The sequence below is a fragment of the Dasypus novemcinctus genome, chromosome 7 (assembly GCF_030445035.2).
Source record: "Dasypus novemcinctus isolate mDasNov1 chromosome 7, mDasNov1.1.hap2, whole genome shotgun sequence".
Classification (NCBI taxonomy): domain Eukaryota; kingdom Metazoa; phylum Chordata; class Mammalia; order Cingulata; family Dasypodidae; genus Dasypus; species Dasypus novemcinctus.
The window spans coordinates 34,227,770-34,242,099 of record NC_080679.1 but is presented as its reverse complement, the minus strand read 5'-3'; the positions used below and the strand labels follow the sequence as shown (position 1 = coordinate 34,242,099).

Here is a 14,330-nt window from a genome sequence, read left to right as displayed (position 1 = left end):
ACAAGTTTGGATGGGAACAGAATGAGAAGGCAAATTACCATAGGACTGACTTGTAGGTTTTTCTTAGTTTAAGCGAGGCTTATAAGAGAATGCACGAGATTTTAATGACATTCTCCACAATGAGAACTATCTTGGGAAAGCAAAATGACATGAAAATTATTCAATTCAAAGACTATGAGAAGGAGGGAGGCAAAGGTCTTCTCTAATGTGAAGTCATGAAAAAAACATAAGTCAGACTACTATGGCAAAGTCACAGGAGACAAATTACTGTTCCAAAGTTTGTTCATGAGACTATAACTGCAGTGCTGTTTGTCATTATTTTTCTTCTGAAAAAGACGAGTCAGGAATAGTAGGGAACAGTGCTAGGTAGACTTACCAATTGAAATTTGATCTTGTGAAGTTATTGGGAATGTTCTAAACATTACTCTGGAGTCTCTGGATGACCTCAGCAAGGCATCTGTTCTATGCCTCGCTGCCTGCATCTAAAGACAGGATACCATCACGTGGCTGACACTTTACTACATTTAAAGGAGCAAAATAAAAATAACCATGCATTTATCTTAGTATTATGAGTCACTCAAACAATAAACTATTAGTATGAAGGACATTGTAATAGTATATACCAGAGGACAAAATGTAATTTAAAGATGAAAACCAATATTTTATAATTTAGCAAATCTTTGTTGTGCTAAGTGAAACCAAACAGCTGTCATGAAAAGAAGTGCTTCAAAGTCATCCCAGATGATTCATTAGAACTCTTTTCCAGCCTCTGCATATACATTTTATAATTATGCCTCATTTAATCCCCTCCTCTATTCAAAGTTCCTTCAGAAGTGGCCAGCAGGGAAATCAGTTTCTAGAATTAGGCCTTCAGTTATTAACAAGAAGGTAGATTCTGACATGTTTGAGACAGTTAATACACTGTTCTGCTTGAAGACTAGTAGAATTCTCTTAATTCTCTAATGATCAGATTTAAAATTATTTTCCCTTAATAACTATTTTGAGAGAGTTCTGAAAAATTCTTTTGACTCAGTGACAAAGAAAAAATTGGAAACAAACTCTGGGAAATAAAGTGCATAGAGAAACACTGACAGAGTACTATGTGAGGCATCATTTACAACTTAAGGAAATAATTTGAACTTAAACTGAAACAAACAAAAAGCGCATGACAATATATGGTGGTGATAAAATTTTATTGAGAACCAGTAAGTCAAATCCTTTAAGGAACACAGAAATACATATGATCTCAACCCTTCTCAATAACTGCCATTAAAACATTGGGGTGGGGTTCCAGAATATCCCAAACACATTCTATTTTATCTATAGGAGAGAAATAGCTCTTCTACAGTTCAACAATTCTGATAATACAAAAATTGGCGATCACTGGCCTCTTTAGCAGAAATGGAATCGGAATGCACTATGAGTAAAAAGGACCACAGCCAAATTGAGTAGATGACTAAATGTTCATGCTTCACATTTTGTATTTCAAAATCAGCTAGTAGAAGGCAGGGCCTTATAAGATCAGGCAACGATTCACCTCAGGACTAGGCAGATTGTATCTCTCAATTCAGTTATTTAGGGAATTGGTAATAAGGAGAGAAAATAGCCTTGTATCCATTTTTATCTAGAAGTCCACCTACCATGAAGGCTTTGATGTCAAATAATTCGAACTGACATCAAAGATGAAAAAGTAGCCAAATGACTCTGAGAATTAAAGACTGACATCTCAGATGAGACTAAAGTCCAATGAGATGTGTGGAAGTGGTCATGATAATTCCCTTTTGCATGATGAAAAGTTAACTACTGCAATTTTTCATCACTATAGGAACAGAAACATATGACAGGATAAATGAACACTGCTTGGCAAAGCTTTTACAGTTTTACTACCAGTCTTTGCATGAAGATAAGAGAGGCTATTGAGTTTTCTGGGAAGGAACGTTTGGGAAAGATTTTTTTTTTTTCCACAAAAAAGAAAATAGATGAGGGAAAAATGTAACTCAGAAATAGAAATGAAAGAAAGATATTTCTTTTTAAAACTGAGAAAGCGAGTGTAAAACTTTTTTCAGTTTCCACCATGGCATTAGAGTATTGGTCTTCGCTTTGTAGCCTTCTGTGTGAGTTTAAAATTCTCTTAAAACTGTCTGTACTTTCAAGCATAAACAAAACAATGGCACAAAGATAAAAAACTGTTTATTAACAGATGTAAAAAGCTAAAGAAAAAAAAAACAAAAGAAAAAGAATAAAATTGAACTCATCAATTAATGTCTTGATGAATTCATTAATGAGTGACAGTAGCTAAACTGCAATTCAGATATTAACAAGAATCTCGTTCAAAATATAACTTTTCCTTCCCTAGAAGTCTTCTTTGGGTTAAACTAATTGAGATACTCAGAGAAGCACTGTGATTAAGTCTCCTCTGGTTATGAGGCAGAGGTGTGTTTCATTCTTTTTCCTTTAGTTAGTGACTACAGTAGCTCGAAGTGCAGAAACAGAGTAGTAAGACATTTAACTAAAACAAACAGGCTTTATTTTTTCAAGTTGGACACACAAAAGCAAATTAGCTTTGCTGTGTGCACAATTTCTACTTCTTACTGTAAATGCCAACACCGTTGACCTGAAACTTTCACCAGAAAGACACAGCTTGCACAAAGTTTACCAGCAGCACTTCAGAAACCTGAGATACACAAGGTAGCACCCAACATGTGCAAGTCACAGAAGGAGCAAGTTAATCCTAAGAGAATTGGGCAGTAGGCTGCTTTTCAGAGTGCACTGTCAGTAGCCTTTAAAGGGTCAGACAATTTCTAATATTAGCAATTTTGGTGCTAAATGGAAAATAATAAGGGACTGTTACCCATAGGAACTAGCATACATGCAGTGGGGATTTGGTTCAAAGTTCCAACAAAAATAGCATGTTTTTGTGACCAAGAGGATGTGAAAAGGTGCATATGTAAAATTCTCAAACCCTGTTTTTTTAAAGCCCCCAAATGTTCCTAAATCAGTCAAAACATAGAGAAGAGATAAAAGAAGGCTGGCAAAGGCAGCAATGAGGGAGGAGGAAGAGGAGCTAATGAGTCAAAATGTTTTATAGAATTGAAAGCACCAGGGATTTTTTGTTTACCATATAAATACCTGATTCTGACGTCTCAGAAACTGATGCATTGTTAAGCCTAAAATATGCAAAGATACAGGATCTATTTGTTCTAAACATGGCCATTGGATAATAGCTCCCACATAAACAGTATTTTTATCAAAAGCTTTAGTGTTCTCGTTCATGTTATTGGCTATATAGCATTTTTCCCTGATTTTTTTTTTTAAACAAGAGTAAGGTGCTATCTATTTAATGAAAAGACCAACAAGTAGATAAAGTGACAGAAGGGAAATATCTTATGGCTTTTACCAAACAGCCAGCACTAAAGCATAGTCATTGGAAAATAAGTAAAATATATATCAATGTTTAGAAGGTCAGTTGCACAGAGTGGGCTCAAATCCTAGGTCATGACATATTAACACAGAAAACCCACTTCGTGATCTTATACTAGTAAAAAAGAACAAACAAATTTAAACAGTTCCAAAATACATTACATCTACATTATTTTTGAGAAAATGATAAACTGTTATTGTTAGCTTACTCTGAACCAAGCTTCAAATGAGAAATGTCATAATGATCATTACATTTTAGAAGTTTTTAACTAAAATGTTGGCTTCTGGAGCCTGGATGCTTTATTGACCCCCAACAAAAAGGGACAAATTTGAAAGTGTGTTTATCGCTAGTCTAAATAGGCATTGTGGATTAAAGAATGGAGGTTTGGTCCCTAGCCCAGTTTGCAACTCCTGCAATTTTTCTCTTGGAAGCATATAGCTATATTTTTGTCCCCTTTCATAATGAACCACATAGAGAAAAGCAAAGTCATAAAACTGTCTGCTGTCCTGTTGGGAGAAAAACATATTAAAGAGAAGTAGAGGGCAATATCTAACAACAGTCATATATATTTCTTTAACTACATTAAATTTCTTTTTAAATTCTTAGAAGAGTAACAGACTGTCATACTGATAAGCTTAAATAAGAAGATTTCCTCTGAGTACTGAAATATATTATGCCCTCAAAATACTGTACATATTGCCACCGTCCCTTTAGGACTAAAACACCTAAAGTTAACAGATTTTCTTGGATACTTAGAAATAAAAGCAAATGATAAAGAAAAAGAGCCAAATTAAAGTCAAATTGGGAAAAAAATCAATTAACTCAAGTACACAGTTTGACTTTAAGTTTTGATGAAAAGCAATGAAAGTATTTGGCCCAGGTGTGACTATGCAGAAAGGGTCATGCAGTGAGTTGCAGGGGTCTTGCTTGCTTTCCTTTTATAGTTCAAATGCTGGGAACTTGGCTTTCGTGGGTACTAGCAGGTCAGCCAGGAAATATATTGTTCCAGCCATTCCTGAAGAAGGTGAAAAGACACATAGTATTATACCACATGATCAATTTTATAGGGTGTCTCCATTTTTTTCAGCATCAACAACATCATACTAATGGCAATGATATAAAAGAAGTGGGAGTCTTCTTTACAGGTTTTTTTATAGGTTGCAGTTCAACATCAGAGGAAATCACTAGTGAGGTGCTCAGCCTCTTTTCTAGGTGAGAGATAGCTGGCAGAGTAGAGCAAGACAAGTTCATGTCATGACCTTGTCATTTGACCATATTTGAGCTGCTTCACCATGGATCACCTATCTCTCTGAGCCTCAGTCTGCTCATCTGTGAAAGGAGCATTGTAATGCCTATATGCTTCTGCAGAGGTGATTTATGATGACATCTGCAAAATGCCCACCATATGCTTGGTGCCATAGATGGCAGTCGCCATTAAACTACTAGTATTAGGTCTGTGTTACTTAATTTTTACCACCGACTTATTGTATTAGGAGATAAAGAAATAGTTTAAGAAGTTGGCTTTAAAATTAAGGTGTTGCTAAAATGCAAATACAGATACATTAAGTACCAAGTGGAGAAGCAGATACAAACATTATAAGGCAAAAAAGTAATGTGTGAAGGATACCTTCAAAGAGGGAGAAGGGGGTGTCTGGTGTTCTGCATCCATGTTCTCCATAATTTAAACACCATTCAGCAAACTGAAAACAAGGTCAAGTTAAATTACTGCAACAATTTCTTTCACAGATCCCCAAAAGTTTGTAGAGATTGTCTTTAAGAATTACTCTGAAAAAGCTATCTTCAAGTCATAGAAAAGAAATTAATGCAAAGAAACAGAGGGTTTCAAAGGGAGTTTGCAGCCTGGGAGGAATTTAATGAACTGGTCTAAGCCATATATCTCCAGTGTTATCAAAAAAGAAAGAAAGGAACAAAACTACAGTACATCTTTCTCCCTGCGAGCCCCGCCTCCCCCCCCCAATGCTGATAGGTAGAATTATGTCCTTTTTAAAACAATCTAATTCAATTGAATGGCTTTGAAGGCCTTTTCTTAAATAACTGTTATCCACAGACTTGTGGTTTAAAAAATATATTAATTAAACCAGCTTAAATAAAGTCCTTTCTATGATCTGCTGGAAAGGGATTATTTCTTTTTGACAGTTCCGAATCCTACCTTACAAGCCCTGTACAGATACTTCACGTCCTGGGTGAGGTTGTACAATGTCAGGAAGGCGTAGGCATTCCCTGCAGCACCGTGGCACAGCCCATATCCTTTCTTCAGTAGCCCATGTTGCCAGATCACTTCAGCACACTCATAGGCATCACTGAGATACTGTTCCTCTTTGAACACCTTACAGTGTATATATAATAAAACATACAGTTTCATTACAAGGGATATAAAAGAAAGTTCTACCAACATTTCTTCCTGAAAAGTAGGGAAAGGGGGTGGGAAAGAGGTAAGGAGAGGGAAGTGGCTTGGCAAGAGGTGGATAGATGTATTAAATGGTGGTGTCAATTCACTAAAATTCATTAGCTTAGGTTTTTTTTTTTTTTTAATAATGGGCATGACCTTGTCTTTGCAGTCTAAGTTTGTGTGTCTGTATACGTGGGTGTTATTGATGAAATGGCACTATTTAATTTGCAACTGGTTATCATTTATCTCTTTCCAAAAAACATATGCTATCTTCTTTGATAATGATGCCTTTCAATATTAGGAAGTTGTTTCTTTATACAGGGGAAAAATTTTGTTAGAAAATTTGAGATACATTTTTACAATCTTTTGCTACTTGCTACATTTTGTTCCTCCTAAAACTTGTACCTCCTAAAACTTGAGAAATATTCTATCTTTAATAGACATTTTTTTGTATTTGTATTTTATTTGAATAGACAGTTTTAAAATCTCATTGCAAACTAAGTTCCCTTAAAAGTAGAACAGCAGCTCTTGTGATTAATGGGGTTGAGGATATGACCAAAGTGAATAGCTGGCTGCTTCCTTAGTTTTTTAAAAAATTTTCCCCATTATATCCAACTTTCAGAAATGAAGAGTTTGATATAATGAAAGATTATTAAAGCTATGGGATGCCAGCACCTCTTTATAGTCTATAAATTTATAATTTGAAGATCTGGCACCAAAGGGCATTAAACAGTTTGGTTTATTTCTTTCTACTTTTTTTTTTTTTTAAGATTTATTTTTTATTTATTTCCTTCCTCCCCCCCGCAACCCCGCTGTTGTCTGCTCTCTGTGTCCATTTGCTGTGTGTTCTTTGTCCACTTCTGTTGTTGTCAGCAGCACAGGAATCTGTGTTTCTTTTTGTTGCATCATCTTGTGTGTCAGCTCTCTGTGTGTGCAGCACCATTCCTGGGAAGGCTGCACTTTCTTTCACGCTGGGCGGCTCTCTCCTTACAGGGTGCACTCCTTGCGTGTGGGGCTCCCCTACGTAGGGACACCCCTGTGTGGCACGGCACTCCTTGTGCACATCAGCACGGCATTTGGGCCAGCTCCACACAGGTCAAGGAGGCCCGGGGTTTGAACTGCGGACTTCCCATGTGATAGATGGATGTCCTATCCACTGGGCCAAGTCCACTTCCCATTTCTTTCTACTTTTAATTGATACTTACAAATGTATCTTAGCTCTTCCACTGATGCCACAGTCTTGGCTACTCTGTCACTAACACAATTCCTACTCCATGAAATAATCTCTGCTTATGGCACAGACAGATCCTGTGAGAATGAACTATCACCCACCCATCAAAGTAATCTTGGGTCTTATAAGTTATTTATTACTCTTTTAAGTATTATGCATAAGACCAGATTTATATTATAAAATGTTAAAATTTCTAATATATTTCTAAAACAGCAAAATATACAGTACCTTATAGGCCTGGGTGAGCATGTAGATTACTCCAGGGGCACCATGACACCAATGGACAAGCAGATCTCTAGTATCATCCACACATGGAGGGTAATTGCCGGAAGGGAATTTCAGCTGGCAGACATAGTCTACACTTGGCTTGACCAAATTATGCAACTTCACTTGGCTCACTCGTAGGCTGGGCTAAAAATGAGAAAGGGAACTGCTGAGGCAGACAGACATTCTTAGGCCTGAGGGATTAGTTTTGAACAAGAAAGCATGACCAAAAGGAACTGGAAGTCATTAAGAGATTTTGGATTTCATTCAGTATTTTTGGGTGGGATTTATGTGACTTTTTTTTTAAGATTTATTTTTATTTTATTTATTCACCCCGACCCCACTTGCCACTTGTGCTTGCCGCCTGCTCTCTGTCCATTTGCTGCATGTTCTTGTGTCTGCTTGTTTTTTCTTGTCTTCTCTTTAAAAGGCATTGGGAACTGATCCTGGGACCTCTGACATGGGAAAGAGGCACTCAATCACTTAAGCCACCTCAGCTCCCTGGTTTGTGGTGTCTCATCACCTTTCCTCTGTGTCTCTTTTCTATTGTGTTATCTTGTTGCATCAGCTCACAGTGCAGCCAGCTCACTGTGGTACAGGCCAGCTCTCTGCAGTGTGGGACAGCTCGCCTCACCAGGGGGCCCTGGGAACCAAACCCAGGACTCCCCCATATGGTAGACGGTAGCCAAATTGCTTGAGCCACATCTACTTTCCTTATGTGACATTTAATTCTTAATTTACTAATGCCTTAAAATAAATGTGAGAAGTAAAGCCAGGGATGGGGTAAGGGAGAGGAGGAAGAAAAAAGTATCTTTTAAGTTTCTTGAACTAATGAGGTATGTAAAAGCATCACATCTTTATCACCCTAGACCTCTCAATAGAGATGTGTAAGAGACATGCTCTGATGGAAGTGACAGTTACAGAGAATAAATGCTGTATAAAACCTGGCACATACAGAGAACTAGGTACAGATGCTACACAGTTGGGCAGATGAAAAGTTGACTCTCCAGAATCTACTTCCTAGCAAGTGAGTAGGGGCATGAATCCTTTTCTCTTCTGAGTATCCGTCTCTTCTTCTTCAGCAGAGAATGGAGACCACACCAACTATGCTGCAATATGGAAAGTGTTGGGCAAGACTCTTTTAGAAAAGAGATTTATTTTTTTTATACCTGCTGGTGGTGTTGGCTGACCATAAGTCATTTCTTTTACTTTTGGACAGTAGTACCACATCCTGGTGATAAAATATCCTATATTTTATTTATTTAAAATATCTACTCTTAGAAGGCAGAGGAGAAGGAACACAAGGCCTCTTCAGGACCTAGACTAATGGGAAGTGGAAAATGTGGCTTATGTCTAAGGGCGAAAAAGCTATTTCTAAATCACCACAAATGAACTGACATAGATGAAAAACCCTGGCTTTTTCCATTGATAGAAATACTCACCTCTTTCAGCTTATACTACTAAATCTAAGGTTAGCTTAATTACAGCTTAGGATAACTATTACTATGCTTCTAAAGTTAAGGTGAAACGCTGTATTTCTAGTTAAGTCATTTCCCCCCCTAATTAAATGGACTTGAATAAGCTGAAAACCTAAAATCTAGGGACTCTTTATTATTTTATTTGTTAAGGGCAACCCTTAAAAGTCATCACTGCCATTTCTCTTTCAACTACAAAATTGGAAGGATATGAAATGGGCAGGGTAAGTCATTACAGGAATCATAGCAAGGGTCAATATACACCTGATTTCACCCATTGAGCAAGGAGAGTTCAAAGGGGTAGGGTAGGTTCTTTTGAGGAGAACCTAAGTATGTTTAAAAGGGAAGAATACAGTAACCTTTTTTTTTTTTTTCCTGGATGGAAGAAAAGGAACTGAGGGGGAATTGGAGGGAAAGTGTCCGTTAAGCAAATACCTATTGTTTGTGGAACAATTCTATCAGAGCAGGGAAGGATGTTGTCGATTGGTTTGTCTTTGGCAGTGATCCTATGCTTAGGTACCTAGTGTGAGACTAGAGAGCTGGGTAATGACTGAGTATAGTGAGTGAAGGTAGGCTTTAATTTCCATTGACAGCAAATGACAATGAACATAGATTTAGCACCTTGGTTTGTACTTCCTCTGCACCTGAATCACCTATCGCTGCGAAGCCCGAGCTTTAGGTGAGAAAGCTATATTCTTCAATAACATCTCTGTGATTTCTCCAGGACAGCAGTTTCTACAATCTAAGGGGAGATTCTCTTATTAGAGAAAGTATTTAACACCATGAGACTGAAGCCTTTGAAGACATTTTGTAGTGGTGACAGGTGTTTTAGTTTAGGACTAGGTTGCTTAACTAGTCAAATGCATATTATTCCCTCTTAAGCATTAACTTTTTCTAAGAGTATGAAATTTTTTGGCTTGAAATGGCATTTTCTTCTATATTTATCAGTTTTCTTAGTAGATATTAGTCTCCTCCAATATTTCTTCAAATCTTGCCCCTACTTGGGAGCTTTTCTTAGAGGCTATTTTAGAAGCCTCCTACTCCTCTTGCTCCTCTTTCTTAAGCGACAGCCCAATGGATGAGACTGGAAGTCGTAGAACTGAGGATTCCAGGTGGAAGCAGACAGCCTGGACTGGGAAGTGGATTCAGACCTGAAATGCTTAATCCACTGGTGCTGAAACGTGTCTTTTCATGTTCTAGTAGTTTCCTGTAAGCTGCTGTCTCAATCTTGAGCCATTCTGACATTGATCAAATCCTGATATTTCCAAAGGTGGCATGCCATCTTACTCTTGGTGTTCCTCAAATCATTCTCCAGCTGCCCAATGCTATCCTGGTAGCCGGTCACCTCAACGCTGTGCTGCTCCTGCAGCTCCAGAATCTGCCTCTCCAGGGACTCGTTGGCCCTACAGCCCTTCAGTTTCAATGGTGCATGCCTGTAGCTGATGCTGGTACTCGTGGACCTCCTAGTGGCTGGTCTGGATGGCCTCAGTGCTGTGTATGGCCTGCTCATTCAGGTTGGCAAACTTGGACTTTTACCATTCCTCACCCTTGGCGGCCAGGGTCTCATACTGGGCTTGGTGCGCTCTCAGTGCCAAACTCACGTCTGGCTTAGCCATAGCCATGTCCAGCTCGGTCATGGACTGTGACAACGCCTGTAGAATGGCCAGCAGCTCAGCCACCTCCTAATAGTACAGCTAGTGCACCTGAAGGCCAGTTCATCCAGCAGTGACTTCACCTTCTTTGCCAGGTCCAAGAGGGCCAGCGGGCCACCGACCACATTGTGCTGCTGTGCCTTCAGGGCACGCTGATGCCTGACTCAGGTCCAGCGTGTCCGAATTGGCCTATGGTAGGCCAGGCCTAGGCTGAGCGATGAGGCCGAGGAGCAGGCAGCCGTTGAGGCCACACTGCAGTGGGGCAGCGATTGCGAGTGGAAGCTGCCCGCCTCGCCCACCTGGGAGAGGCAAGAACTGTCCCCAAACACCTTGTGGTAAGAAGAGGTGGTGTACAGGTAGTGTTCTGAGCCTGAGCTCATGGTACCCAGACCAGGGTGGGCGTGTGGCTGCAGCTGGAGCTAAAACCAAGCAGAGTGGTGTGCCAGGTAGAGCTCCATCCAATTTTTAACCTACTTAATTTTTATCTGCAGATCATTTTGTGATTTCAAATGGGACAAATAAAAATTAAGATATTAGTTAACTCTTGAGGGCTGCTAATATATTATGTGCCTGTTATTTTTCAATGTTTTTACCTACATTCATAAAAATGATTTTCCTGAGTCAGTGCTTGAGAATTTGAGTGTAAGAAAAGTTTTCAAAGCTTTCATTACCTATAGCATTCTTTAAAGATGTTTAAGATAAAGAACCAAAAAGGCAAGTGTGAGGCAAACCAAGCACAACTATCATTATTACATTTAGAGAACTACTAAGTGGTATTTCTGATGAAAGAGGACCCTAAACAAGTTAGGAGACCTACCAGCTATACTCCAAAGTACAGTGTGTGGTCTTTCCATCAAGTCTTTCTGCAGAGGATTTTGGCCTATTATATACTCAGGTTTATTCTGATACAACAATGTATATATTTACAGGACAATTTACATAGAGCATAAGAGTCTCCATTTTTTTAGCCAATTTAGTCTCCCCATCTGGTTCTGTTCTTAATTCATTGCTCACTTCTTTAAATAACAAATTCAAAGTGTTCTTACTGCCAGCCAGGAAATGAGGTGTGTGTGTGGGGGTATGTGTGGTGGGAGTGAAATGAAGGCGAGAAAGGAGGAAGCAGTGGTGGGGAACTAAGAGATACTGATGGTACAATTTCCACAGACACTAAAAGTGTATTTTTTTTTAGGGAACATATAGATTCCACTTTATCCAAAGAATAATGTCCAGGTTCAGTTTAAAATATTAAGAACACAATGAACAGATTCCCCTCAAACTTGCAGGAATTAACTAACATGGCCTAAAAATAATAGTTTTGTTTTATATTGACACATAGATGCCTACTAGAATGGACCACCAGAATTAAAAATAAAAATCAATCTGTAGATTTTCTGATTCTTGATTCCCATTAAACAAAAGGAAAAAGAGTATTACATGCCACCTGATTATCTGTTTCTGTGAAAGGTCAATGAGGCTGTCTAGTTACTCTGTGTGACTAACTCACTTTGGAACTTCAAAAGACATGAACTCTCCTTTCCTGAAAATGTTTAAGTATCTACATTTACTTCTGGAAATAGAGAGGCCTGGAATATGTCAGAAAAATAAAGGGATTTAAGTCTAAATTTTCAAAAATCCTAATTATAAACCTACTAATTGAGAAATACAGAATATATACAATAGTTGGGTACTTACTGCCAATTAACACTCAGCATTAACTTTGCATTCAAAAGTAGTAATAATCTGGAATTTTTCAGCTTTGTTGTCTTGTTTAGTTATAGATACAGGACAGGTCCTAACTGTTTCGCATTATTATAGCTAGCTACTCATGAGCTGGTAATAATGAATATACAAGCACTCAAGTTGAACATATTAACACTTTTCTTTATGTCCCATTGTGCTTGGGATGGTGGGGTGGGGGCACCACTGCTGCCATTAAAAAACATTTTTTTTTTTTTGCCGTGAATTCTTATTCTTAGTCAGAAGTGCTGATTTCTCCTTAAAGAGAGTTGCTTAAGCTACCTAAAATCATGCTATGAGGACTCTCATGAGTCCTCTTCTGACCTCCCCTCCCAGGTTATACTTAGTGCAGTAAATTCTATTTACTATTTACCTATTAGTTTATCTGACTTTGGCTGATGTCCCCCCAATAGTATTATATCCAGAGAACTGTTGGGCAGAGCAAATTCAGCTATTTTCCAGGTAAGTTACACAAAATCCATTGAAGGCCCCTCAGCTTTGCTCTCTAAGCAAGCCTTTGGTAACATGTGCTCATTTATTTTCTATTGATTTTGTTCTTACTCCTGACATTTGTTTCAATGGGTTGTACATGAGGAATGAAAGAGAAGCAGGGAAGAACGGGAGACAATTAATGTAGAATTATAGGTCAGAACATTTTAAATTTGCACAAGTGGCACAAGGTAGGCAAAGTATGGTCATCTCAAAGCACAGTGCCTTTTATGTTTATAAACTTTATTAATTTTTTTAAAGATTTATTTTTTATTTCTCTCCCTCCCCTCCAGTTGTCTGCTCTCTGTGTCCATTTGCTTTGTGTTCTTCTCTGACCACTTCTATCCTTATCAGTGGCACTGGGAATCTGCATCTCTTTGTTGCGTCACCTTGTTGTGTCAGCTCTCCTTATGTGCAGTGCCATCCTTGGGCAGGCTGCACTTTCTTTCGCGCTGGGCGGCTCTCCTTATGGGGTACACTCCTTGCGCGGGGGGCTCCCATACTGTGCATGGGCCAGCTCCACACGGGTCAAGGAGGCCCGGGGTTTGAACCACGGACCTCCCATGTGGTAGGCGGGTGCCCTATCCATTGGGCCAAGTCCACTTCCCTGTTTATAAACTTGAAAATGCCCGTTGGGAAGCATTACCTTTGTCTGAGCCAGGTAATAAAGTGGCTGACAGAAAAACAGAATAGAACTGGAGCACCTGCCTGCCACTCAAGACAGGACAATCAGGAAGCACATTTTAAAGTCTCACCTTAATCACCACTTACCTGCATCAGGTAGTAATAAATTCCTGCCAGGCCATGAGCAGCCCCCACATAATATTCCTGGTACCATTCATACATCAGTGGAGACTTTTCTGTGAAGTTTCTCTTTTTAGCCAGGTTTTCTCCAGAGGCTAAAACTGTTTCACAAATCTACAGGGAGAAAACCGACCCAAATAATGAGAGAATTAAAATGAAAACCTTCCTGTAGAAATAAGGAACAGTTTTGCTAAGAAGTACCAGGGAAAATGGTGAATTGGACACCATCTTAGAGCCATGGAATGGCACAGTTCAATTCTGCACTCAGAGAAGTGGGAGCAACTGAATTCTTCCAAGGAGAGAGAGAGAAAAGTATGGAAGCTCTTGAACTCTTTTCACTGGAGCAGGGTTTCTTAACCTTTTTTGTTCTATGGACCCCTTTGCCAGTCAGATGAAAACCACAGACACCTTACAAAGTCCACACTACACTGTGTATTATTTAATAAATATATCACACCCACACCAACACTTCCCCACAAGAATGTTTTTTTGAATTTCAATACAAGCTCATGGACCCCTTGCACTAGAGATTACAAGAGTTCACCTGTGAAAGGGAAGCATAAACTTCTTCAGACACAAAAGGAGGCACCTGTATTTGGGAGATAAAAGCTGGTCCTGATTTTTTTCCAAAAGGATCTATGAACCCTTTCATGGAGCAGACTGGACTCCTTACTCAGAGTCACTCTCTAAAATGTGTCCAACAGCACCCAGGGTGAAGCTGTTGGTTTTCTGATCACTCCTGATTTTTACAGGACAAGATACACCTTCCCCCTACTTGGGGTAAGTAAAATTGATAGTTTAAAGCAGATGCTAAGTAAGTACAATCCTAAAAAGACTCTTATAAAGC

At 38.9% G+C, this 14,330-nt stretch overlaps 1 protein-coding gene across 5 annotated transcripts in view; it reads right to left on the bottom strand.

Annotated features, from left to right (window-relative positions):
• Positions 1–1,176: 1,176 nt before the first annotated feature.
• LANCL1 (LanC like glutathione S-transferase 1) overlaps positions 1,177–14,330 on the bottom strand; it is a 44,111-nt gene continuing 30,957 nt past the window's right edge. For all 5 annotated transcript variants that reach the window (XM_058300193.1, XM_058300194.2, XM_058300195.1 and 2 more), the window contains exons 6-10: positions 13,451–13,597; positions 7,291–7,473; positions 5,592–5,768; positions 5,049–5,121; positions 1,177–4,436 (exon numbers count right to left, since the gene is read on the bottom strand). In XM_058300193.1, coding sequence (XP_058156176.1) covers positions 4,360–4,436; positions 5,049–5,121; positions 5,592–5,768; positions 7,291–7,473; positions 13,451–13,597 — 657 coding nt within the window. In that variant the 3' untranslated portion in view covers positions 1,177–4,359. The remainder of the gene's footprint in view (positions 4,437–5,048; positions 5,122–5,591; positions 5,769–7,290; positions 7,474–13,450; positions 13,598–14,330) is intronic.